The following is a 26929-nucleotide window of genomic DNA, read 5'->3' on the forward strand; positions in this document are numbered from 1 at the left end:
CACAGGGCGACTCACCATCCCCTAGTGGTGCACTATGTACAAGGTGAAAGGTTCAACCTTCCCCTGTGACACCTCGTGGTGACTGTAGGACAGGATGATTAGTTCTCCTGTGGGCTAGGATGATTAGTTCTCTCATGGCAACTGTGGGATAGGATGATTAGTTCTCCTATGGGCCAGGATGATTAGTTCTCCCGTGGCGACCGTGGACAGGATGATTAGTTCTCTTGCGATGACTATTGGACAGGATGATTTGTTCTCCTGTGGACAGGATGATTAGTTCTCCTGTCGAGGCATCCTTGCAATTTGGGACTCATGGGAAGTACCTCTCATCTGATCAATGAGTAGGGAAATGGGGTTAGGGACCATTAGTAGTACTATCAATGGACGCATCGTTGTATCTACCGTACTCCCTATGCTAGGATGACCTCCACTGATCTGGGATCAGTGAGAGTGGTTTGACATACTGTGAGACTGAGTTCGGATCAGTGGAGGATGGTATGATATATCCTCGATCATTTCTTCTTGTTCATAGTTCAGTGGAGCAGAGCAGAGCCAACGGTGCAAGGTAGTGCATTTGATCGCTGGGACAGTAACAACGGTCAGACGGATTAGCAGATGGAGTTCTCCCTAGTTGAGAGGGAGTGTTAAAATTGGCAGCTAGGGCCAAACTCCATGTGGGTCATCTCATTTATGGTAGCTGATATTTTTCCTAGATTCTTCTTGTCGAGAGGTGTAGGATTGATCTAAAGATCATCTGATTCTGACAAGTATTTATGGAGATATGAATTTATTTGTATTTACTTGACAAATTGTCAAGGTCGGCCAGCAGTTAAATGTGTGGCACACATGCCCAGTGAATCATATAAATACAAGTGAGGTTGATTCATTTTCTCATCATCTCATCTCACTCATTTCTTCTCTCTCTCTCCTTAGCTTTGGGTTACACAAGGAGCAGCTCACACGTGGGAAGAAGGAGGACGTAGTAGGGCAAGGAGGATGCAGAAGCTGCTGAAGGTCTCTTTGACTAGCGTTGACCTTAGAAGAGTGCAGTTTTGGTGTGGCTGCCTCTCCTAGGCAGGCCGCATTTTTTGGCATGAAAATCGAGGCAATTTGACCTCAGGTTTGACCAATGTTGACTGCCCTAGTTTGGGGTAGCAAGTTGAGTTCAGTCAACTATAGTTTGATTGTGTATTTGGGGCTGTTTAAGAGCTGATTCTTTAAGCTGTTCGAAGACTAGTTGACTGGGAAATTGACCAAGCATATTGGAGGTCAATTTCATCTCATTTGACTAAGTTTGACTTTGCTGATTTAGAGTTTGCTGCTGCTGATATAAAATTACAGAATTCTGATTTTGTACTATTTCTCTTTGTTGAACTATTGAAGATAAATGAAGAATTGATCAAGGGGTTTCCCTGCATTGGGGTTTGTCCTTGGCTAGCCACCACATCTTGTGTCTCTTGTCTTGGCTTGTTTTTAGTCGATCGTTTAATGTTCTATCTGCACTTTACTTAATGTACATGTGATTGCTAATCAGTGGTTAATAAGAAGAAAAGAAGTAAACTGCTCTAAGCATAGAACATACCATAATTTAACATACTCCCTATGCTAGGATGTTTGATATTGATTTGGGATCAATTGAGATTGACTTCAGATCAGTGGAGAGTGGCAAGGTCTTGTGACTCACTCTCGATCATTTCTTCTTCATTATTTCTTCATGGTTCAACTGAGTAGAGCAGAGCAGGGATGGTAGAGATGGTACAAATTGACAAATGATTTGGCAGGTGGATTTTTCCGTAGTTGAGAGGGCCAAACTCCACCTTAGACAGCTCATATGATGGAGATGATATTTTTATTGGATTCCTCTTTCCGAGAGGTGCAAGATTGATCTAAAGATCATCTTGTTTGGATGAGCAGAAGTGAGATTTTGAATTTAATTCTCACACTTGCAAATTGTCAAGATCGGCCAGAAGTCTAATGTAGGCTCATGTAGCCCCAATAGATGTGTCTCCACCCCTCATCAATTGTATAAATAAGAGAGACATTCTCCTCATTTGGACACTATCACTCAACACATCTTTCTCTCTCCTCTCCTCATTGGTTTGTTGAAGTTTCTAAGTTTACTTAGTTTAGAAACCCTTCATGCACTTTTTCTGATTTATTCCTACCTACTTGTTATTTTTCTTTAACAAGTTAGTTACAATGTAAATACTGAAAATAAACACCAGTGCATGCTTAACATATTACAGATCAACAACTAAAAGAAACAAGAACAATCACACCACATGACACCATTATTTTTGGACCAATGTCCCTGGAAAAACCCAATGCGGGAAAATCGGTGCAGCTATCTGAGGGTTTTCTTTTTAAGCAATATCAGAGTACAATCTGGGTGTCGATACTGGCCTACCCAACAGAGAATTTCCTTAGCATCTATACCTCACAGTTTGAGAGAAATCTCCTCTCTTAAACCCCGAAAAATCCTTTCGGCAGCTCTTCTGCACAAAACTGCTCTGCAACCCCAGTGTTTGCCCAATCTGTACTGCGTTAGGCCCTCTCTGTCTCATGTTGGCCCTGTGTCAGCCTTCCTTGGCCTGCGTCAGCCCCTGGAGGCCTTGCGTCATCTTTTTCGGCCTCTGCATCAAACACGCTGACCTCTTTGGTGCTCTGCGTAGCACTTCACTGCCTCTGCGTGAGCCCTTGCTGGCTCTGCGTCACTCTCCTTAGTTGTTGCGCTGCTTTTCTGGCACAATCTTTGCCTTCTCTGTTTCTCTGTACTTAATGCCCCTCAGTTGCTCTACCGACCACTGATTCTATCTCTCTTAGCAAACCCCGCTCTAGAGAATAGAATGACTGATTATCTGGTGTGTTCTCCAAGTTACCCTCAAGCCTCCTCTTATACTTTTCTTGTTGACATCTCAACGACCGAGATTAAGTCCCTAATTAATGGCTAAGATTAGATCTGGCTTGATCCATGTCTTTTGGACCACTCTAACACAGATTCATATTAATACACATTAATATTTTATTTTCCCCAAGTTTAGGCTTAGGATCTCCATTAAAAATATTAACTATTTTAATGTCTCCTAATTTGTTTAGAACCTGCCCAAACCCTTTCTGGGTATTGGAGATCTCATGTGCCCCAACCTCTCCACCAAATTTCGTGGCTAGAGCACATCCGATGCTACCCCAAATCAACATGGTTCGTATAGCAAAAGAGCAACTCTTCTTTTTCTCATGTTGACTGAAAATTTCAGGCAGAAATCGCAAGACTGTTTTGGGCTATTTGCAAGGGTGTTGACTAGTGTTGACCAAGGGTAAACTCACCTATTTTGACTGCGGTTTTCAGGCAGTTATTCCGATCTCTTGAGGTTGCATCTCCTGGCACGAAAACTGAGGAAATTGGGGTAGGTTGCCCTGCGTTGACCGCATAATCTTTGACCGCAACGTTGACTCTGTGTTGATTGAATTTGACTGAGATTTCCAGATTGCTTTGGGTTGAATTTGACTGTCTTTGGAGCGGAGTTGATTGGGTTTGACCGAGCTCATTTGGAGGAGATTTTCTATTGGTTTGACCAGCATTGACTTTCTGGTTAGGGCATCTTGTTTTGGTTGCTGTTTGGCTCGACTGTTTTGACAGTGATTGGGCAAGTAAATTTTGTATGATGTACTCTCACTCTGCTGAACTTTTGAAGAATAATAAGAAGATTTGATCAAAGGGTTTTCCCCACATTGGGGTTTTTCCTTGGCATCCGCCAAATATTGTGTCCTCTTGTCTTGGATTGTCTTCTACTTATTGTTTATGTTCTATATGCATTTACTATCAATGTTAATGTGATTGCTAATCTGGAAATTGATATTGGAATAATAGGAAATTTTTTATGTAAATTGCTCTAAAGCACAGAACATACCATTGTTATCTAAAATTAACACAATCCTACCAACATAGCTTAATATCATAAAAATAAGCCTCTCAAGAGGGCAGAATGATCAAATAAGTGAGTCGTTGAGTTTTTTAGGAGGCCTAATATAGTCCAAAGTGTGCCATGGTGAGAAAATGGAATCCAAAAATTGTGGATAAAGGGTTGACCCCTTGTTTTCCAAGTACGTCCTTGTGGTGCACTCAAGTGGGTGTGGGGGTACAAAGACATCCTCATGGGTCTCCAAGTGGATCGAAAATGCCTGTAGACCATCTGTAAGGGCTAGGATGATGACACATGCCCTCCCTTTATCTCCTACAGTGAGACACATCCTCATTTAGACGTTGGAACATCTGCGAAGTGTATGGTGCAAGTGTGGAGCCGACTGGGCATGGTGAACTAGGTGCATCATCCTCATCCAAAAGGTGGAATATGAGCAATCAATGAGTGGTGTTGGGGATCCATGAAGTACTCTTTGCTATGGTGGAGGTGCATGACTCTCAACGCTCACCCTACAAGTGCCAATGTGGCCCTTTGGAGGGCTAGGACTCCGTATAGGGAGACCCCAAATGGAGACCCACCTGCAATCTTGCACGATATCCAATGCATCCCATTGCTCTCCAATACAACAAATCATTTGAATAATCAAGTAAAATAACTTACAAATCACATAATCAATGGGGCACTTCATGGTGGTTAACTAAGGGCCGTATTAGGTGGCTTCAACCTTTAAAGGGGGTGACATGTTTATGGTACATCTTAGGTGGTAAGTGGCAAATGATATAGTGGTGGAATGGAGTGCAGATTAGGGGAAAGCTCCAAGCCACATGTCATGGTACAAGGGTGGCTATAATAAGGGAAGCCCACCCCTGTGTATATGAGTGTAGGAGGAGCAAATCGTGGTACATGAGTTACCTCGACCTTTGTTTTTTCACCCTTCTTCATACGCCTGTTTCCTTTGATTGATTCTTTTTTGTAGTTGCTTAGGGCTCCAGGGGATGAGAGCATGATGTGTAGGATATAATACTAGGATACCCCATTAAAGTAGGGTAGTTCATCGCCCACCAAGGGTTGGGACAAGCATGGGTTCCTTAATGATGGAGGGGGCTGATCTAGGGCCCATAGGAACTAGGGTGATGGCCATGAATGAGGGGAAGAGCTCATGTTTGGCTTTTGCCCACGTGCTAAATTTCTATGTCCTGGCCATCTTTTGCATTTTCTGGTACATTTCCTGTTAAGAGTGGCCAAATTATGCTTTTTCTTTTCCTTTTTGCTACATCAACCTTCGGGCATTGTTCTAGGCCCGACCCAAGGTGTGGACAAGGGGAGGGGGAGGCTAACCATATGTGGACCCAAATGGGAAAGATGATGAATGGGGTTAAAATGAGCAGAAGGGAGTGATTTATATGGTGTCCCAAGGTGTGGACAAGGGGAGGGGGAGGCTAACCATATGTGGACCTAGTGGACACATGTGGACCCAGATGGGAAAGATGATGAATGGAGTTAAAATGAGCGGAAGGGAGTGATGTATATGGTGTCGGGAAGTGGGACCATGCAACCAAAATTAAGATTTCCCATGTAATGCAAACCCTAAAGCTAATGGCCAGGAAAGAGATTCCATGGGACTAGGATACAAGGCTAACCATGAAATCGGGCAGTGGAGACAAGAGTACAAACCTAGCCCACTCTTTCCGCCAAATCTTCCCACCAATCCATGCCTTAAAGTGTCCATGATAAGTAAGGAAAATTACTCATCTACACCAATGAAAAGCCATACCTTTGGGGTTGGGAGGCCCACCTTCAAACATACGATCATAACAGATGGGCAAGGGACCACATCGCTGGCTCAAGTGGCGGAGATAATGGGACATCGAGCTATCTGGTGGCTGCAAGAGGCTACTAGCTATCGACTAAGGACCATCTAGGAGAAAATTTTTCCCCTATGCATATTACCCACAGGTGGTGGGAAACGTGGACCCAGAGAGGGAAGATGATGAAATAGGACATGTAATGTGCGGAGGGGAGTGAAAAATGTGGAATAGGAAAACAAGACTGCTACTAAAATTAGGGTTTCCCAAGTAGTGCCCAACCTAAAGTCGTAAGCCAGTAGGAGAGATCCCACGGAACTAGGGTTGAGGATTAACCCCTCAATGAAGGTAATGCAACAAGACTACAGCCAAGACCATTCCTCTTTCCAAGTCACCCAACAATCTATATCCAAGTATGCCCAAGAAAAACAAGCATAAGCATCCCATTACATAATGAAAAATCATATGTTTAGGATTGGATGGCCCACCTTCAAACATAAGATCTCGACAAATGGGTGAGGGGACATATGACTGGCTTAGGGAGCGGAGATCAACTAACACCATATCAGCGACACTGGTGGCTGTCAGGGGCTGCTGGTTGCCCACTGAAGACAAATCTAGGGAGAAAATACTCTCCTATGGGGTAACATGCACTACTAAACATAGTAGCTTCTCTCATGTCAATGAAACCAGTCTTATCAGAGTGGTTTTTCTGCAAGGAACCCACCAAATATATGCTCAGAATTGACATGTGAGACCTAAAACGTTACATGCTAAATATAGCAGTGTCATGAAAATACTTGCATGTTGGTTGGAGAAAACTCATTGGCATTGTGAGCTCGCAAGGACCAATATGCTCAGAATTGACATGTGAGCCCTAAAACGTTACATGCTAAATATAGTAGTGTCATGAAATACTTGCAGGTTGGTTGGAGAATACTCGTTGGCATCGTGAGCTCGCAAGGATCAATGATATGTGATCAACTCTGACATGTAGACCTTGGAACTTTGACTCCAAATAAAAAGAAAACTGCTAAAAATAGCAAATTCTTCCAAATCTGGTTGATAACAGACTCTGATCACTGCGAAACTTCATGCACCTGTCATGGAACACCAGCCTGATGAAAGTTAGCTGGATCTTAATACTTCAGTTGCCCGGAAAATCTGGTGGTTATCAGGGCAAAGTCTTTTCTCTTGAGACTTGGGTATAATATTTTCTGTTTCCTGTGATTTGCTTTGTTAGTACTTCTGCCTATGCTAGCTTTTGAATAACATGCAGAGATATTATTCGGTTTGAAGCGTTTGATATACTTCTTTTGAGATCAGGAACTGTTATTTCTTCTCCTTAATTTTGTTTGAACCCTGACTTGCTTTTAAATGGTCTCAAAAAAATTCAGGTGATTTTTGAGTAGGACTAGTCCAGACTTCCGTTGAATGCTGCCAGATGTTTGTATTTGGGTATATGTAATTATCAGGAACATCTTATTTCTGAATTAAATGTTTGAAATTTGGGCATATCCTTATTACATTATCGTGTTTTTTATTTTATTTCATTTTATTTTCAGTTCTTTATTTGATTTCTTCAGGGAAGAAAAATACAAAAAATAAAATAATTTTTATTTTTAGATGACATATGCAATCTCCTTTTGGTCCTTATGTTTCTTCTGTTTTGAGATTTGAATGTGCATATTTCTTTCAGTTATTTCACTTTTGTAATACAAATTATATAACCATAAAATTAATTAAAAATATAAGTTTGAAAATATTAGGAAGGCATTTAATAAGGTGTAATCTCTAAATCATCTTTTATGTTTACCCACACTGTACTTTTCGTAAGGAAATCAAAATGGTTTAATAGGACATAAAGAGGCTGTAAATACTCAGGTAGCATTCCCATCTTCCTCTTGATTTAGCCTCATGAGAGCACTCAAACACAACACCAATGGCAAAGTCTCAACCTAAGGATCTAATGTTATGAATATAAATAACTAATAGTTAATAATGATTAGTATCTTTAAGAGGCCTGTTGCAATTTACGAAGGGGTATATGTGTGTGTATATATATATATATATATATATGGGACCTTTAGTTCTTCATTCATATTCTCATTGATACGTTTTATATATATTTTTATATATATTTGTATTCTGGAGTATTTAACTTGTGAGTAAGAAATTTGTTCTTTACATTGGTATCGATATCAGAGCCAATTTGATCCAGCTTTTGGCCATCAATTTCATTGCCATTGCGATTGAAGTGTTTTGCTACACAGCTTTTCGAGTTTCTCAATTTTGTTGGTTTCGTCATTCAATCCTTTGACCATAAAGGAAAAACACTCACATATATATTCACTTATTTTTTTTGACTTTTTCATATAGAAAGAAATAAAGAAATTACTTTAACATCCACGAGGCTATAGATAGCCTATGGGACAGATTGCTTACTCATCTGCTTGATGTATTCGCCCCTTTCTCTGTGAAGCTTCACAATAATTGTTCCCAGCGTCTCAACAAACCCCTCGCTAAATAGATTATCCCAAGAGCTAGCTGCCAACATATTTGCATAACTTTCCCTGTTGCCTTTGAAGGTCTCACATTCTAAAATGAAATGTTTTTCTGTTTCCACTTTTCCGGAAGAACAAAAAATGCATATTCTTTCCTCCCACACTTCTTTTGGCCTTTTCCAGTGCCATGTTTCACAACAGAGTTGATGAGAATTAGTCCTTAACTGAGCAATAAGAATTTTGGCTCTCCAAGAGATATTGGCCTCTATGTATGCTTTTGGTTGATGACTATGAGTGAGATTAAAACTTCAATATAGTATTTTTTCTTTCTTCTTAGCTCCTTATCCCAAGTATGCTTGTGGAACTTTTCCATAACAAAAGCTTTTATCTCTTTGTTGTTTATGGGACATGCGTTCAAGCAAATACCATATTTACTAAACCATTTATCATTTCGCTGCATCCAAGTTTATTTTTCTTTTGTTGCACAATCTGTCATTAAAGACAACCTTACGCCATCTACCCTCTTCCATTTGCTCAATTTTTTTAAAATACTTTATGACTCACACCATAACAATTGCTTCAATAAGAGCAACCCCTGTTGCACTTAACAAGATAGCATAAGGAACTGCACTTTTAATCTTGAATTTGTTTGTAATCAAACACTTCTGAGTTTTCTCAATTTGTCTCCACTACATGTCGGATGTACCGCTGGCCCATAGTTCACAACCATAGAGAATCACCGAAATCACTAGAAGCCCAAAAAGAGTTTGAGTGGTTTTCCAATCCCATAACTCTACCTCTCTACACCTATTTTGAAAAGCCTAAAATGCTTTCCAACCCCCCAAAGTTCTTTTTTTTCTACAACCATCCGAACTTAGATTTTTGTTGAAGTCAATTCTGAGGTATTTGTAATCGGCAACTTCTTCCAGAATGTTGCCTTCAAAGTAGAACTTATGCTGGTTATGTTTTCTTTTCTTAGAGAAAATCTTTACTTTCGTTTTGCTGATATTGACTTGCATCCCACACTCCTACAAAAATGCTAAAGGGATAGTAAGTTCTCTTGCAAACGAAGATAAGATAAGATAAGATAATTTTATTAATGTCCAACGAATGACCACAAATTAGGTCAATGGGACTGCCGGTTACATAAGGGGCCTTGCCCAGTAGGAGAACCAATTGGTCTCCTCAAAAGACAAATGCTGAAAGGAAGATAGAAACTAAAAACGAGGCGGGTTGGGAAGTGTTGGGTCCCTATAATACTAGTGATTACCCCATTACTATTGTAGTTATACCCCTTATTTATATTGTTGTGCCCCTATTACCCCCATATTGTTATTTCTGTGCCCCATAGAATCCCTCTATTGTTATTTTTGTGGCTTTATATTATTATTGTTAGGTCGGCTGGATTATATTGTGACTCCCTAGACTCCTATATATAGAAAGGAGGTTTTGTCATTTGTATCATCCAAGAATTGTTCATTTATGTAATGTAAAGGAGGTTGCCCCCTCGAAGAGGCTGAATTCTAAGGCGTTGATCTATCTTTTCTATCTTTTCTTGAGCTGGTTTCATAACATTTGGTATCAGAGCTTTGGATTCTAGGGTTTCGCTGCTCCAAACAGGTCATCGTGGCATTTTCGCTATAACTTTTTTTTCTGTGGCGTTTCAGAAGTCGCAAAAAAAACCCATTTGAGAAGAAATCGCGCTGAACTTTGGGTCCGAATTTCAGAGCTTTTCGCGCGATATTTGCGGAGATATGATCTGAGGAAGTTGGTCTTTTTGCAGACTCCTGAATTACATTCAAAACAGGTGACCTGGGGAAAATCATCATAACTTTCTCTCTGGGGATCTATTGAAATTTCGTAAGAAGGTACAGAAAGAGGACGGACTGTAGTTTCTTGTATGTGTGTTTCAGATTCAAAGGTTGAAACAGTGACTCGTGGCACGTCATACAAGTTCGCTCTACTGAACCAGTCTAAAAACAGGTCACTGTGGGAGATTTCACATAACTCTTCCTTGGAGAATCCAATTTGGCTCAGACTTGTGGCATTGGAAAGAGGACGCAGAAGGCTACTACAGGTAGCAATTTTAGAATTGGATGATCCGAAATTACAGAGATACATCAGATTCAATATCAGGCTTCTATAAAGTGAAAAAATGTGTGTAGTTTTGTGTAAGCTTGGTTTAACGGAATTCAAAGGGCATAGTAAAGCATTATTATCGGTAACTGATGCCCCGAGGAAAGAAAATGCAAACACCTAGTAAGGAACCTGAAAGCTCTAGCATGACTCATGAAGAAGAGGAAGAAATGCTACATGATATATCAAAATTACAAGAACAAGTGCAACAAATGTCACGCTCACAAAAGCTAACAGAAGCTAAGATAAGTGGCGTGGAATCTAAGATAAATGGCGTGGAATCTAAGATAAAGGGCATGGAAGCTAAGATGGATGATTCGAAGACAGATTTGAAGAGAGACATGGCAGATTTGAAGATAGATATGAAGACAGACATGGAAGAATTGAAGAAGTTGCTACAAGAAAGGGTAACTAATGGTGAAAAGGTAGTAAAGGAAACTCATGATGAGAACAAAAGAAATGTTAATCATGATTCCATAGACGCTAATGTTGGATCGAAGAATCACCATATTCCAAAAATCGATATGAGGAAGTTTGATGGCAAGGATCCCGCCACATGGATATTACAGATGGAGCAATTCTTCGATCTCAATAATGTGCAAAACGCACAAAAGGTACGTATGGCAACTGTATATTTGGAACCAAATCAGTTTGTATGGTATCAATGGCTTTGCTCTCGTAAACAATTTATCACTTGGGCAATTTTTACGGAAGAATTGATAGCACATTATGAAGATACAAAAAGCAACACTTTTTTTAGCCAATTGATAAGTCTCAAACAAAAGGGTTCAGTAATGGAGCACATTGAGGAGTTCCAAAAATTGAACATAAGGGTAAAAGATATTCCAGAGGAGCATAGGATTGATGTGTTCATAGGGTCTTTAAAGGATAATATCCAACATGATGTTCGCCTTTGGGAACCTGATTCATTAGAGAAGGCATTCAGGTTAGCAAGAAAAATGGAAAGCAAAATTATGGCAACCAGGAAGCATACCACTCACAACTATAAAGACGGAAGTGTTGTTGCCCCTAGTCTTCCACAACCTATAAGGTTGACACCACAACAATTGGAAGAAAAAAGAGCAAAAGGGCTTTGTTACAGTTGTGATAGCAAATACACTAAAGGTCATAAGTGTGCTGAGAAGAAATTATTCTACATAGATTGTGAAGAGGAAGAAGAAAAGGAGCAAGAAAGGTCAAAAGAAGAAGATATACTTCAGGAACAAAGCCTAGATGAAGAACAAATAAATCCGACCATATCTTGTAATGCATTGGCAGGAATTACCACTCCTCAAACCATCAAGATAGAAGGACAAATCAAGAAGAAAAAGGTAATAGTGTTGATTGATTCAGGAAGCACCCACAATTTTATTCATTGTAGGGTAGCAAAAGAATTGAATTGCTTCCTATATCCAGCACCAGAGTGTCAAGTGATGATTGCAAATGGAGGAACAATAAATTGCTCTGGAAAGTGCCATAATATCAAGCTATCCATGGGAGAATATGTATTGACTAGCCCAATGCTTTCCATTCCAATGGGAGGTGCGGATGTTGTACTAGGAGTCCAATGGCTACAATCCTTGGGTACAATAGCTTTTAATTTTCAAGAACTTTTCATCAAATTTTCTACGGAAGGAAAGGAAGTTGAATTAAGGGGTATTGCAGGGAAACCAGGAAAGATAATCAGCTCTAATGGTATGACAAAGCTTCTAAAAAAGGAGCAAAGAGGTGTAATTGCACAATTATGTTGCTAGATGTTTCCACATTGGAATCATCTATTTCTCCAGATCTCCAAAAAGTCTTGGACAATCATTCCAAGGTATTTGAGACTCCCAAGGGTCTCCCACCTATGCGTGATCATGATCATGCTATTCATCTGATTCCAGGAAGTGTTCCTCCAAACATCAGGCCGTACAGATATCCCTATGTCCAAAAAAGTGAAATTGAACGTATGGTTGCAGAAATGCTAGAGGCTGGTATAATTCAACCGAGTCAAAGTTCTTTCTCAGCTCCAGTAGTATTGGTGCACAAGAAGGATGGATCATGGCGCATGTGTCCGGATTATAGGGAGCTCAACAAGCTCACTATTAAAGATAAGTTCCCCATTCCTGTTATTGATGAATTACTGGATGAATTGCATGGATCAATTTACTTCACCAAGTTGGATCTTCGTTCGGGATATCATCAAATCAGAATGAAGATTGAAGACATTCCGAAAACGGCATTTAGAACTCATGAGGGTCATTATGAATTTTTGGTCATGCCTTTTGGCCTTACCAATGCACCTTCAACATTTCAAGGTTTGATGAATTCAATTTTCAAACCATTCCTTAGAAAATTTGTGTTAGTATTTTTTGATGATATACTAATCTACAGCAAGTCTTGGAAGGATCATGTTGAACATGTTGACAGGGTGCTACAACTATTGGAGGAGAAACAATTATATGCAAAAAGATCCAAATGTTTCTTTGGAGTCCAGGAGGTGGAATATTTGGGTCATATTGTATCTCATGAAGGAGTTAAGGTAGACCCTAGCAAAATTAAAGCCATTAAGGAATGGAAAATCCCCACATCCATAAAGCATCTGCGAGGATTTCTTGGGTTGACAGGGTATTATCGCAAGTTTGTTAAGAATTATGGGAGAATAGCAGCACCTCTAACAACATTATTGAAGAAAGATTCATTTTCATGGACTCCGGAAGCAACAAAGGCCTTTGAACATCTTAAAGAGGCAATGTGCCAAGCACCGGTCTTAGCTACACCGGACTTCACAAAAACCTTTATTGTGGAATGTGATGCTTCAGGAAATGGAATTGGTGCTGTTCTAATGCAAGATGAAAGACCCATTGCTTTTGAAAGTCGTCCAATCAAGGGAAAGTTTTTAAGCAAAGCTATTTATGAGAAGGAAATGTTGGCAATACTCCATGCACTTAAGAAATGGCGACCCTACCTAATGGGAAGACACTTCAAGGTAAAAACGGATCATGATAGCCTTAAATACTTTTTAGAACAAAGATTATCCTCTGAAGAGCAACAAAAGTGGGTCACAAAGATGTTGGGTTATGACTTTGAAATCATCTACAAAAAAGGGAAGCAAAATGTGGTGGCAGATGCACTCTCAAGAAAGGATGAGGATGTGGAAGCATTGTTGTGTGCCATTTCTATTATCCAACCAGATTGGATAAACGAAGCAAGGGAGGAATGGAAGAATGACGAAGAAGTGTGGGCACTTATTCGAAAGCTACAACAAGATTCCAGTACTTCTGATACATTTAGCTGGCAAAATGATTCGTTATGGTACAAAGATCGCTTATACCTCTGTAAGAATTCCCAGCTAAAACAAAAGATTCTTATGGAATTGCACACTTCTCCCTTAGGAGGGCACTCAGGATTTTTAAAAACTTACCACAGGGTTAAGAAGGAATTTTTTTGGGATGGCCTTAAATCAGATATTCAAAAGTTTGTGGCGGAATGTTTGGTTTGCCAGCAAAATAAAGTTGAAACAATTAAGACACCGGGTCTATTACAACCTTTATCCATTCCAAGCCAACGTTGGGAGGAGGTTTCAATGGATTTTATCACAGGTTTACCCAAGTCTGAGGGAAAGAGTGTCATCATGGTGGTAGTTGACAGACTTACCAAGTATGCACACTTTTGTGCATTATCACATCCATTTAAAGCCAGTACAGTTTCTACTGCATTTATGGAAACAGTTCAAAAGCTACATGGAAACCCAAAGATTATTGTAAGTGACAGAGATCCCATTTTCACTGGAAATTTTTGGACAGAATTATTTTCTTGTCTTGGTACTCAGTTAGCTCATAGCTCATCTTATCATCCTCAATCTGATGGGCAAACTGAGATAGTAAACAAATGTTTGGAAGGATATCTTCGTTGCTTTGTATCTGATAAACAGACACAATGGGTCAAATGGTTGCCTCTGGCTGAATGGTGGTATAACACTTCCTTCCATACAGCAACAAAAATGACCCCATTTATGGCACTTTATGGGTATCAACCACCATCCATCACATCATATTTAAGAGAAAATTCTAAGGTTCAGGCAGTGGAACATCACATCGAACATCAACAACAAGTCCTCCAACTCTTAAAGGATAACCTCGTGTTGGCACAAAATAGAATGAAACAACAGGCAGATCAACATCGCAGTGAAAGAAGTTTTGATGTAGGTGATTGGGTATTCCTACGGCTACAACCATATAAGCAAATGTCCCTAAAGCAAGCTAAGAAGGATAATAAATTATCACCAAAGTATTATGGTCCGTACAAGGTGTTGCAAAAGATTGGTACTATGGCATACAAATTGGAGCTTCCTGCAGCTTCTCGATTGCACCCAGTTTTCCATGTTTCATGTTTAAAGAAGGTTATAGGTGACAAGCTCCCAATTCAAACAATATTGCCAGAACTTGACGAGGAAGGAAAAATTATATTGGAACCGGAAGCAGTCACAGAAACAAGAACTCGACAGCTACGAAATCGATCAATTTCAGAGTATCTTATCAAGTGGAAGAACTTATCCGCTGAAGATTCCACATGGGAGGATGAGAATTTTATGCAGAAGTATCCAGAACTACTCAAGCGTTGAGGACAACACTTTTTTTGAAGGAGAGGGGCATGTTGGGTCCCTATAATACTAGTGATTACCCCATTACTATTGTAGTTATACCCCTTATTTATATTGTTGTGCCCCTATTACCCCCATATTGTTATTTCTGTGCCCCATAGAATCCCTCTATTGTTATTTTTGTGGCTTTATATTATTATTGTTAGGTCGGCTGGATTATATTGTGACTCCTTAGACTCCTATATATAGAAAGGAGGTTTTGTCATTTGTATCATCCAAGAATTGTTCATTTATGTAATGTAAAGGAGGTTGCCCCCTCGAAGAGGCTGAATTCTAAGGCGTTGATCTATCTTTTCTTGAGCTGGTTTCTTAACAGGAAGAGCGTATGGAGCTCCGATCCCGGCCACGCTTGTTGATCTCTAGACTGCGTCGTAGTATCACTGGTGAAGAAGACCCTGGGGACGCGGATGTGGGAGTCCGCTACTCCTAACATCCGAGGCCGAGAGAAAAGCACTGTGTGTAGTTCAGTAAGGTTTGTTGGTTTGAAGCGGTGGGCGTTGGTTGCCTCCCATTGTGTTGTCTCTGTGATCTAATGATTCTGGGCCGCCTCTCGGGAAGATGCCTAGAACGGTTTTGCTGCTGGGCCCTCGTAAGCAAGGGGCCTCTCCTCTTAACTGAACGAGGGTCTGTCGATCTGTGTGAGCCGGATTGATCGGTACTCGGACTGGTTGATCTCTTAACTCCTCGGGCTGAGGGGAGTATGCTGAAGAAAGAGTTGATCTGACGAGTAGTGTTGGGTCGGACGGGAGGCTGGAGGATATGCTCCCGATGCTTTAGCAATCAAAATAAGGTCATCTGCATACAAAAGAAGCCTTATAACAAACTTGCCCAAATATATACCATCACCCCCTTGCGAATTTAACCACTCCAAGCTTGTCGATATATAAACCAAAAAGGGTAGGAGACAATGGGCAACCTTGCTTGACCCCGATATCGCTTCTAAAACTTTCAGAAATTCCTGCTGAAGTCCTAATTTTGACTTTTACCTCTTCATATAGCCTATGCACAGTTGCTCTCCAATGTTTAGGAACCCCAAGTTCCTCCATTGTATGCCAAAGCTTATCCCTAGGAACCGAGTCAAATGCTTTTCTGAAATCAACAAAGCAACAAAAGACTTCTTCCTTTTTCTCCCAAACTTTTTCAATGATGTGCCGTAAAGTTATATAATGATCAACTGTGGAATGTGTAGGTCTAAAACCTGCTTGCCCTTTAGCACGCTTATCTCTTTTTTTTGCCCACTTGCTAATTTTATTTTCTAGAATGCTTCCAAATAGCTTTGCAAACAAAGGGTTTATCATGACGGTCCTATAATTGGAGGGATTATTGACATCATCGCTTTTGAAAAGTGGTATTGCCAGATTAATTGTCCAATCTGTTGGGAGCCCCTGTTGTACGATGTTGTTGAAATTTTTTGTAATGTGAGGTGCAAGGATCTTTGAGCCTCACTTTAGATATTCTGCTTGGAGTTCGGCTAAGTCTTTTGCTTTTCCAACACCCAACTTCTTGATACCCATCTCTACCTCTTGCACTATGAAGAATGCAATATTAGTGTTGACCAAGGGGGGAGGGTCAACCTTGGGATCCTGCTCATAGAGTTGTCTTGCATAGTCAAACCATTTAGAAGCTGTAATACTATTTCCAGTTTGTATCTTTTTCGGTTGGAGCTCCTTCCAAAATAATTTGGGATTATTTTCCCAAGGAAGATTAGTTCTTCCCTCCTTGAAACCATGAAATCAACGTTTTTCTTGCTTAATAACTGCTTGTAAGCTTTGAGCTTTATGTTATTTTTGTTTGACTCTTTCCACATTCTCCTTGCCTTTTTGCATTCCTCATCAAACCAAGCATTAACTGAAAAGCAATTTGTTTTAGACTTCTTAATTTTTGCTCTTTTGCACTTTGCAAGTGCGCATTGAATTAAATGTGTTAATTCATGACTATGAAGGTTGTGAATTGTGATTTTTTCTTTCTCGAAGAGCCTCTCTAGCGTCATTTTGAAGGTATTACAATTTTTTGGAGTCAAAAGAATTCTGCCTTGTGGGAGATTTTGTTGGACATGCTGAATTTTTGACTCTAATTGTTTCTTTCCAGTCCAAGAGAAACATAAATAAATTGACTTGTGATCTGATTTTAAGTCCCACATCTGATCTCCAATCAAAATTTCCTGCATTTTCTTACACAAACCATGCGAGCAAATTACATAATTTACTACACTTGCTCTATTGTAATTATTGCAAGTGAAATTACTGAACTTTGCCCATATAGTCAAGCCATTACAAATGAGTAAATCAAAGGCCCCACATAGAATAAACAATTGTTCACCAAAGAGATTGCAGCCCTTGTCCTCTGAAATTCTTTCCCACCGATGATTACTCTCTTCTGTAAGCCAAATAGGGTCGGAATCATCTTTACATAAAAGAATGCTAGCTTGCTCACTTGCAGTCCTAGCATTGAAATCACCCACTATAAGGACTTCACCTAGCTGCGAATATGTTGCAATATCCACTTTTAAGGCTGCAAATGGATCTTTGTGGTCAAACCCTCTACCTTTGTAGATTTTTGAAACTTGCGGTGCAAAATAGCATGCTACAATTCTGATGTGGTTTCCATTTTTTGATATTTTAAACCAAATGAATTGCTTATTTGAGTCTTCTTTTTCTAATTGAATGAGACGACCTTCTTTCTCCCTTACTAAAACCATGATACCCCGTGCCCTTTGCCATTCCCTGCTGCCATGTTCCACACTGCCATCTTCCAATATCCTTCAAATAGAGGTGTCTTGCACCCTTCATGCTCATGTGTTTCTATGAGGCAAATTATGTCTCTATCTTCCGCAATAGGCCCTAACCCAGGTCCTCGTCTCCATGGGTAACCTCTGCAGTTCCAACAAATTAATCTTAAGGAAACTTGGGTATGACTTGATTGCTATTTATTTTGACATGCAAGACTCACATTTGAGTCTTTATCCCTGCTTTCCCATATTGACCTTGCTTCTTGATTTCCTGTGCAAGAGTTTGTTGCCTCTTCTTTATTACCATCTTGCTGCTCTGTTTTGGAAGGAGGTCCAAATCGCGCTATCACAACTTTGCCTTTATAAATCTTCTGTTGCCGTCATCTCTTGCTGCCCTAATATTTAACATTTCCTCCCTCCTTTCCTCCTGTTGTTTTACAATTAAACTTCTTCTAAGAAAAAGCGAGAACCCTTCAAGAGATGCTTCTTGGTTAGAATGATATATTTGTCATGCAAGCTAGGCATGATGACTTTTATGGGCCTGACTCTCTCACCATTAAACTTACCCACTCTCCATGCTTGGCATATATGTTCTTGCCAGAGCAACTTGTCTTTCAAGAAGTCCCTTGCAATGTCAAAAGTACATTCATTTTTCCCATAGTATTTCACCCCTTCAATAATAATGTTTTCTGCCCTATTTTGTCTTTCCTTGCCTTCTCTATCTTGCAGGTTGTCAACCTGAATGTTTGTTTCTTCTTCCTTATTAGCAGAATTGCTAATAACTTGAGCGTAAGTTTTGGAAACTTTGGTGGAATCTCCTTTCCTTTCTTCTCTTGCTTTCTCTTCATGGTTGTCTATTTGGGCAATCATTTTCCTTTTATCCTGGGATGATTTCGCATTCGTTACCTCTATATTTTCCACTACATATTTCTCTATGTTTTGCACATCCGCCTTCATGTGTTGCCATTCTGTCTTCCCTATCAGGAGAGCTTCTTGTAGCAATGCCACTTGTTCTTTTAAAACTGTATTGCTTTCTGCTAAAGCCTTGTTCTCAGCGGTTATTATATGAATCTTAAGATCTCTTTCCTGCTCTTTAGCTTCTAAAACCTCCAACTGTTGTTTTGCATTTAACAATACTTTCACATAAAGATCAGATGGCCAGGTGAGAGGTGTGGATGTGGGACTATATAAGGCAGAATCATCAATGACTTTTCCTTTGGACTTCTTGTTTCCACGTGCTTGTAAAGGGAACTTGTTTGAGTGCTTCTTGCGAAGGGCTCAAGTACTATTCTTTTTAGACCTTTTTTTCCTTGTTTGCTCCCATTTTAAACAGGCTAGTCTTCGTTATAAATGCCCCGATATTGTTTGGCATTAACCCAAACCCATTTTCCATATTTGGCGGATGAGGCAATTTTCACTTGTCCTAAATCATTTGTCTCCACATATTGTGAAATTTCTTGTCCGCTTGTCATGTTTGAATGCATTTGCCGTCCAACCTGTTTCGAGAAATATGTAGGTCTATAAAATGCGAAGATTACTTCGCATTGCTCCCCGTTGTTCAGGTTAGCGTTGCTCCTTTCAAAGTTATATATATATATATATATATATATATATATATATGAAGTTCAAAGCTAACATTTAAAAAAAACGAAAAGAAGAGAAGAGAGTATATACATTTAAACTAAAAATTAAATTAAAAAATATGTGAACTTTTATATATATATATATATATATATATATATATATCTATTTTTGCAAAAGTTTGCAGTAGTTGCTGCAAGCAACCGTCGTTCCGACTGTCTACCCCTGCCGTCATCGCTTTGTTCTATTGTCTGTATTGTCGTGACAGCCGCCATGGCCAACCACCACGCCATTCCTCTGTTTGTGCAACAACAACAATAACAACAACCACCCTGCTGTTATGCCACACAACCGTCCTTTTTGCGGCCCCATCCCCACTAATTTCTACCATTGTGCAACTAGATCTACAAATTTTGCCATTGTACTCTATCAAGGTTCTGTTGAACGTTGTTCCACCATACAACTAAGTGAATTCGGATCATATTGTTGTGGAACCAATTAAATTCGCTATAACCAACAAACATATAGTCAATCAAATTCATTTTTTTATGTAGTAAATTAATTGAATAGATAGTAAATTAATTCATTTCCAGAATTCTATATGTTGAATATATGTTTATGGGAAAGGGCATTTAACTGAATGAGAGTGATAAGGTGAAATTAAAACTGGATTGGGATTGCAGGAAACTTTTGTTTAGTCATCAAATTTCAACAATTTAAAATTAAAGAGACTCTTGTAGGAAAAGATCTCACTATTTCTATCTTGCCCGCCGAAGATAAAAATTATATAAACCCCAAAATCGCAAACCAATTGGTGATTCCTAAGGCAAATATAATCGAAAAATTAGACTTATGGGATAAAAAAAATATGACATAATTGATCCACAATTAAACATTGGTACTACACATTTACATCACAATTCTCTGTTTGATCCCTATGGACCAATCAAGGTGACATTATCTTGGGTTCACCTTGGATGGAAACACTCGGGTCATTCATCTTAAATACGAAGGAAAATTTTCTAACATTTTCCTACAGGAAGAAAAAATAACACTACAAGACATTACATTGAAGTCAAATTCAGTAACACCAGAAGACATACAATATCTCTCAAAAGTAATTCTTCAAGAAAGTCAAAATGTCGGTGCAAGATATGAAAGAGGAAGTTGATAACATTATCGCTGACAAAAATGAAGAAATTTCCCGACTTAAGGACCATAGTAAAAAATTACTTACGTAGATTAAGAAGCTTAATAAGGATAAGAAGTCATTGGAAAAGAAAGTACAACATATCAAGAGGGAAACATCAAAATCTTTAGATGTAAAAAAGAAAGTTGAAGAAAAAGGAATGAATATCGATCCAGTCAACATCACAACTCAAGAAGATGACAAACCAATTGAAGTAAAAGAATATTCAGATGTTGCAGTTTAAATGACAAAAAATTCAAGTGAAGATCCAACAATTAGCCAAGTAACTTCTGTACGTGAATGAAATCATATTTTTCAAGTAAATCAAGAAATTGCCACAAACAGGTTAAGGGGAAATCAGATCACAATAACTCCTTATCGACACCCAAATCATAAAAGCAGACATCCCCACCAACTTGCAAATCGATATCACTCAGACCAGAAACAAGTGGCTTATATTTCATAGAATATCTATGTCACCATTCTCCAGTCTTGTGATAAAAGTCATCTCAAGTTTCCAGTACCCACAACATTCCACAAAAGATTGATTTAGGGTGGTTAGATCCCTTCTCAGTTTGATAATTTTGTTTCACTCAGAGCATCCTATCACTTTGTATCACAAAGATAACAACTCGAAGAATTCTGAAAGATGCAAATAGATTACAAAACAAAGAAACAGATGACACGCCTTATTGGCAATAAGCTTTGAGGACAAAGCTTTTTTGAAGAGGAAGACAATGTTATGAATATGAATAATTAATAATTAATAGTTAATAATAATTAGTATATTGAAGAGGCATGTCTCAAAATACATGACCATTTACAAAGGGGTACCTACCTAGGTATATATATGGGACCCTCAGCTGTAGCCTGTAACCAAATCATATTCATTATCCATATTCTCATTCATACATTTTATACATATTTATATCCTCAATGGACATCTTCATATTCCAAGTGTTTAGGAATATTTAACTTCTGAGTATGAATTTTGTTCATTACATCTAAGCCAAAAGTGGTGGTTACCTGTTACATATTGATGCTGCTATATTTTTGCTAATGGAGAAGATGCTGCTGTTATTAAGTTGGCATGCTTACGAATACATATACATGGTATGATGGTCTCAGATGGGCAAGTGAAATATCCCATGTATTCCTGTTGAATCCAACCTCTGTGAGTTTTCATCCCAGATGGGCAAGGAGAAACTCATATACATGGTATGACGGTCTCAGATGGGCAAGTGAAATATCCCATGTATTCCTGTTGAATCCAACCTCTGAGTTTTCATCCCAGATGGGCAAGGAGAAACTCTACCTACTTTCCTGTTGAATCAAAATTTGATGAGATTTGATCTTGGATGGATGGGGTGAAACTCTATTTACCTTCCTGTTGAAACATTAGCTTATGTGCTCAAAGTTGGGTTAGCTGTTAAATATCGGCCCTTCTCTATTATTCCTCACTGAGGAGAGGTTGCTGTTATTAAGTCAGCACACTTATCAATACGTGCACCTTAACAGTCCTGGATGGGAAAGTGAAGTACCCCTGTACTTTCTGGTTGATTCCAACCTTGATGAGAGTCAATCCAGGATGGGAAAGGTGAGACTTCACCTATTTTCCTGTTGAACCATTAGCTGATGTGCAAATCTCTCTCTCTCTCTCTCTCATATATATTACTTAAACCTGTTATGTATATTTTTAGATATGTTGCGAAACTCATGATTGGTACTTTGATTTTATATATTTAACCCATTTTTGGTTGTACATTTCAAATTTACATGTCGTATACCAGCGATATCACATCCAAGCTTTCCTAATTTTTTCTTTCCATCTGCTTTCGATCCTGTATCCATGCAACTTGTCTTGAGCTCACTCGTTCTGGTCTGGTGGTTTCATTTTAATTCAATTTGTTATTGAATTGCAATATAAGGGCACATCTGTTTGGAAGATCTTTCTTAACTGATGAGGTGTCTCTATGCAATCTGAAAGCAGAAAAGACTGGTTCAATGGAAGACATGAATTTGATGAAGGAGATGATTGCACTGGGACTTCCCAGCTCCTTCTCTACAAGCTCTAAGGTAGTCCTGTACTTGCATATTTTTTGTTTTTTAGGAAATAAGTTAGTATCTGCTTGACATTGTGTTGAAAGTTGGAAAAATGATTTTTAAGATGGCTAATAGAAAAGTGTTTTGATGTCCTCTGCACAGTTCCTATCTCTTTGAAGTGTTTTATATTGCAAGGGTATTTGGTCTGTTGTTTATGCTGTTTGGGATGATTATCAGCTTTCGATAGAGTTCAATGCATCCATTTAGTACTTTGTGTTATTTCGTTGTTTAACCTATACTAAATAGATTATTGGAGTGTTTTCTTCACAGGGAAATCATTTGAGAAGTACAACACGGAACAGAAAGTCTACAAAACAAAGGGAATTCAAACTAACACAAATTAGAGATAGGGATTCACTGTCCCTGCAGGAAGAGGTTTGTAATGAGGGTGTTATTGATGAATTAGCTACTTATCCAGATTATGCTTCACTTCTGCAAAAAATTCCTACAAAGGGTGCAGACATTTCACATGAAATAGTAAGTAATGGGATAAATGCAGATTGTGCTTTAACTTATCCAACTGATAGTTCTTTGTTAACTGAAAGTATTATTTCAAGCAATGATGCAATGGCATCAATTGAAGCCGGCAATTTGGTTGATTTAAAAAATACTTCATTGGTTGGTGACAAAACTGGAATGGAAATTTCAGTGTGGGAGATGCCTGAAGTAGAGGTGGGAATAGCAGACCGAGCAGAAAATCTTGACAACAGACAAAATGAGCAGCATGAATTAGATATGGCATGTGTACAAAGTAGATCTGAAGTGTACAACATTGAAGCCAATTCAGAGGTTTGTAATAAGGGTGTTATGGATGATTTAGTTACTTATCCAGATTCTGCTTTGATCCCGGTAGAATTATCTACAAAGGATGCATACATTCCAAATGAAATAGCGTGTAATGGAATAAATGAAAATTGTGCTTTAATCTGTCAAACTGATAGCTCTTTTTTAACTGAAAGTATTCTTTCAAGCAATGATGTGATGGCATCATTACAAACCAGCAATTTGGATGATGTTGAAAAGTCTTTACAGGTTGGTGACAAGACTGAATTGGAAATTTCAATGGAGAAGATGCTTGAAGTGGAGGTGGAAAAAGCAGACCAAGCAGAAAAACTTGACAATGGACTAAATGAGCAGTATGAATTAGAGATGACATGTGTACATAGTAGATCTGAAGTGTACAGCATTAGTGCCAATTCAGAGATTGATGGCAGTGCAGAGATTGATAGATCTGAACTTTCTTGTCCTTCCCTGGAAATTTCTCAGCCTGAAAGTTTTTGCATTTCCAATACTGATCCTGTTGGAGAATCACAGAACCTTGGAATGGGTAATTGGAAACCTATTTGGGACACTTACTACCAGAGATATTATTACTGTAATTATGATACTTGGGAGACATCCTGGGACCCTCCAGGGGTGGAGCTTCAGAAAGATCCTCCTAGGATTGATGAAACTGATAACAATTTTACAGGACAGCCGGTGATATGTAGAGCTGCTAGTGAAAGTTATGATGGATGTTCAGGATCAAGTTTAACAGTTAAAGAAGATGCTACACTTGTATATCAGAAATGCAGTGAAATGTTTCAAGAAACTGAAGAAAAGGCATTAGGTAAGCTTGAACTTGTAGCATGTGAGGTGCCGAATATGCCAACTGAAAGTATGCAATCTGAACAATCAACTGGAAATGGTACTTTTAATGGAGATATCCTTTCGGCAGGCAGTGTTCTTAAACACAGAGATGATAACAAGGAACAGAAGGATTTAACAGATAACAGCAACCCTCTGAAAGATGTGGAGATCCTTCGCTCAAAGGATATTTCACAAGGCTTAGAACAGTTGATCAATACGTTCTCATCCAAGGGTTCAGAGTTTACGGATCCATTGGAGGAATCCCTGGAGACAATAGAGAGGTAAAGTGGCTTTGATATGAGTTCACAATACATGAATTGAATTAGATTTTCCTTTGAAAGTCATATTTTCTGTAATTCCTTACACAGGATTTAAAAATGCAGTTTACAAGCTCAGTCACAAGCATGCGGTACTCATATTTGGTTTGATGACGATGGTAACATTAAAGATGAACAGACTTTACTACCAGTAACTACGAATGTGCATGGTAGTTATAATGGAGATATCCTTTTGACAGGTAGTGTTATTGAACATAGAGCTGATAACAAGAAACATAAGGATTTAACAGATAACTACAACCCTCTGAAAGATGTGGAGTTCCTTCACTCGAAGGATATTTCACAAGGCTTAGAACATTTGTGCAATATGTGTTCATACAAGGGCTCAGAGTTTACAGATCCATTGGAGGAACCCGTGGATACAATAGAGAGGTAAAGTGGCTTTGATATGAGTTCACATTGCATGAATTGAATTAAATTTTCTTTTTAAAGTCACATTTTCTGTCATTCCTTACACAAGATTTTGAAATGCAGTTTACAAGTTCGTTCACAAGAATGTGGTACTCATATTTGGTTTGATGACAATGGTAACATTAAAGATGAACAGGCTTTACTACCAGTAACTACAAACATGCATGGTCAGGAGAGAAAGGCTTATAATGGACATAAATGTGGCACTCATATTTGGTTTGATGATGATGGTAACATTAAGGATGAACACACTTCTCTACCAATAACTACATACATGCATGCTCAGGAGAGTGATACCTACATTGGACATAGATGTGGTAGTCATATTTTGTTTGACGACAATGGTAACATCAAGGATAAATGTACTTTACAATCAATAACTACACACATGCATGCTCATGAGAGTGAGGCTTACATTGATCATAGAGCAGAAGAAACCTCTGGCGATGCTTCCTTGTCTGAGATCTGTGGTGTGGGGAATGGTATGCCCCCAAGACTGCAGAAAAAAAAGAAAAGATCCCGACTGCGAAGGTTGTTGTCGATAGATAAGGATGGTTGGTATCGTTTTACACTACTATCTTAGTCTTTCACTTCCTTTACTTGTCCTGTTTATTACCATGAAAAACATAGTCCTTCATTAACATTCAGAAGAAAGGGAATCCTTTCATTGGTCATATCTTTGTACTGAAACATCATCTTTATCAAAACCATTATCTGATTAGCTTCTTTATTTGATTTCATGATTTCAACAGCTTATAACATAAATTGTCTAACTCATAATAGTATAACTTCAGCATTTGAATTTACATTAGCTCTGTGTTTGATGCCTTCTTGCAAATCCAGACAAAGGGTCGAGATCAATGTTAAATGACCGCCAAAATAATGTTTTCTTGAATTACAGAAGAACCTTTGAAGAAACTTATTTTGCCTGGAATGGTGGGAGAAATGAGTATGGATATCACCAAGTATTGGTGTCAGCGATATCAACTTTTTTCAAGGTTTGATGAAGGCATTAAGCTAGATGAAGAGGGGTGGTTTTCTGTGACTCCTGAAATTATTGCAAAGCATCATGCAGCACGCTGTGGGACTGGTACTATCATTGATTGCTTTACTGGAGTTGGTGGAAACGCAATTCATTTTTCTGAAACGTAAGTTGTGCTTGTGTTTCATTTAATTGAGAGTCATTTTATCTCACATGGTCAACATTTGTTCCGTCTAAGATTGTGATAAAAACTGTGTATGGCCATGTCTAGTTTGCATAACATTCGATAGATAAGGTGTGGATAAAAGCTATGACTTTTTTGTTATTGCATTATTTTCTATTTTTTTTGAGTCACAGCGCAGGCTTTTTCAATGAGGATTCATCGTGTTTGCCTGTATTTCTTCTTTTTTGATTTTTTTTAACTAGTGGTTGCATTTTCTATTTGTGGCATAGCTTTTCCTGAAAATAATTAATCTCCATTAGATGGAAGGCAGATAATGTCTGTTGTGGCAATGCTGAAATAATTTCATTTTTGAATTTAATAATTTTTTATTTGAAATTCAAACAAGTGAATGTGATAGGTGCGTATTTAAGATTGTTATATAATTACCACAAGTCATATATACTTCTGCCCTAAAAACAAGGCTATATATCAAGGTAGAGTATAGACATAATCAAAACCTTAAAAGCAGGTACAAGAATCTGAAAGAATTTAACCCAGTGGCTGATGCAAAAACTTAACTGGCCTGGAATCACAGTAAACAGTCCTTGAAACCCTGAATGAAAGGCATTAAATGTGCTAATTTGTGAATTATAAAGGGCAGTTTCTTATATGGTAGTTAGAAAGCAGGGACAAAGCAAAACAAAAGGATGAGATATTGGAAAATTGTGTGCAAAAGTTAAGAAATGAAATATCTTCTTTAGTTAACAATACCATAGAGGACATCTTCAGACAGTA

At 38.6% G+C, this 26929-nt stretch overlaps 1 protein-coding gene across 5 annotated transcripts in view; it reads left to right on the top strand.

Moving 5' to 3' along the window:
• LOC149244118 (uncharacterized) overlaps positions 1-26929 on the top strand; it is a 336741-nt gene that overhangs the window by 120582 nt on the left and 189230 nt on the right. For 4 of the 5 annotated variants that reach the window (XM_089374743.1, XM_089374744.1, XM_089374745.1 and 1 more), the window contains 5 exons: positions 22499-22584; positions 22882-24521; positions 24624-24950; positions 25053-25543; positions 25891-26137. In XM_089374743.1, coding sequence (XP_089230869.1) covers positions 22499-22584; positions 22882-24521; positions 24624-24950; positions 25053-25543; positions 25891-26137 — 2791 coding nt within the window. The remainder of the gene's footprint in view (positions 1-22498; positions 22585-22881; positions 24522-24623; positions 24951-25052; positions 25544-25890; positions 26138-26929) is intronic. The other variant, XM_089374746.1, reaches the window with a different exon arrangement.

The sequence above is a fragment of the Pinus tabuliformis genome, chromosome 8, assembly GCF_031772625.1.
Source record: "Pinus tabuliformis cultivar Carrire ecotype Pingquan chromosome 8, CPIR1, whole genome shotgun sequence".
NCBI lineage: Eukaryota > Viridiplantae > Streptophyta > Pinopsida > Pinales > Pinaceae > Pinus > Pinus tabuliformis.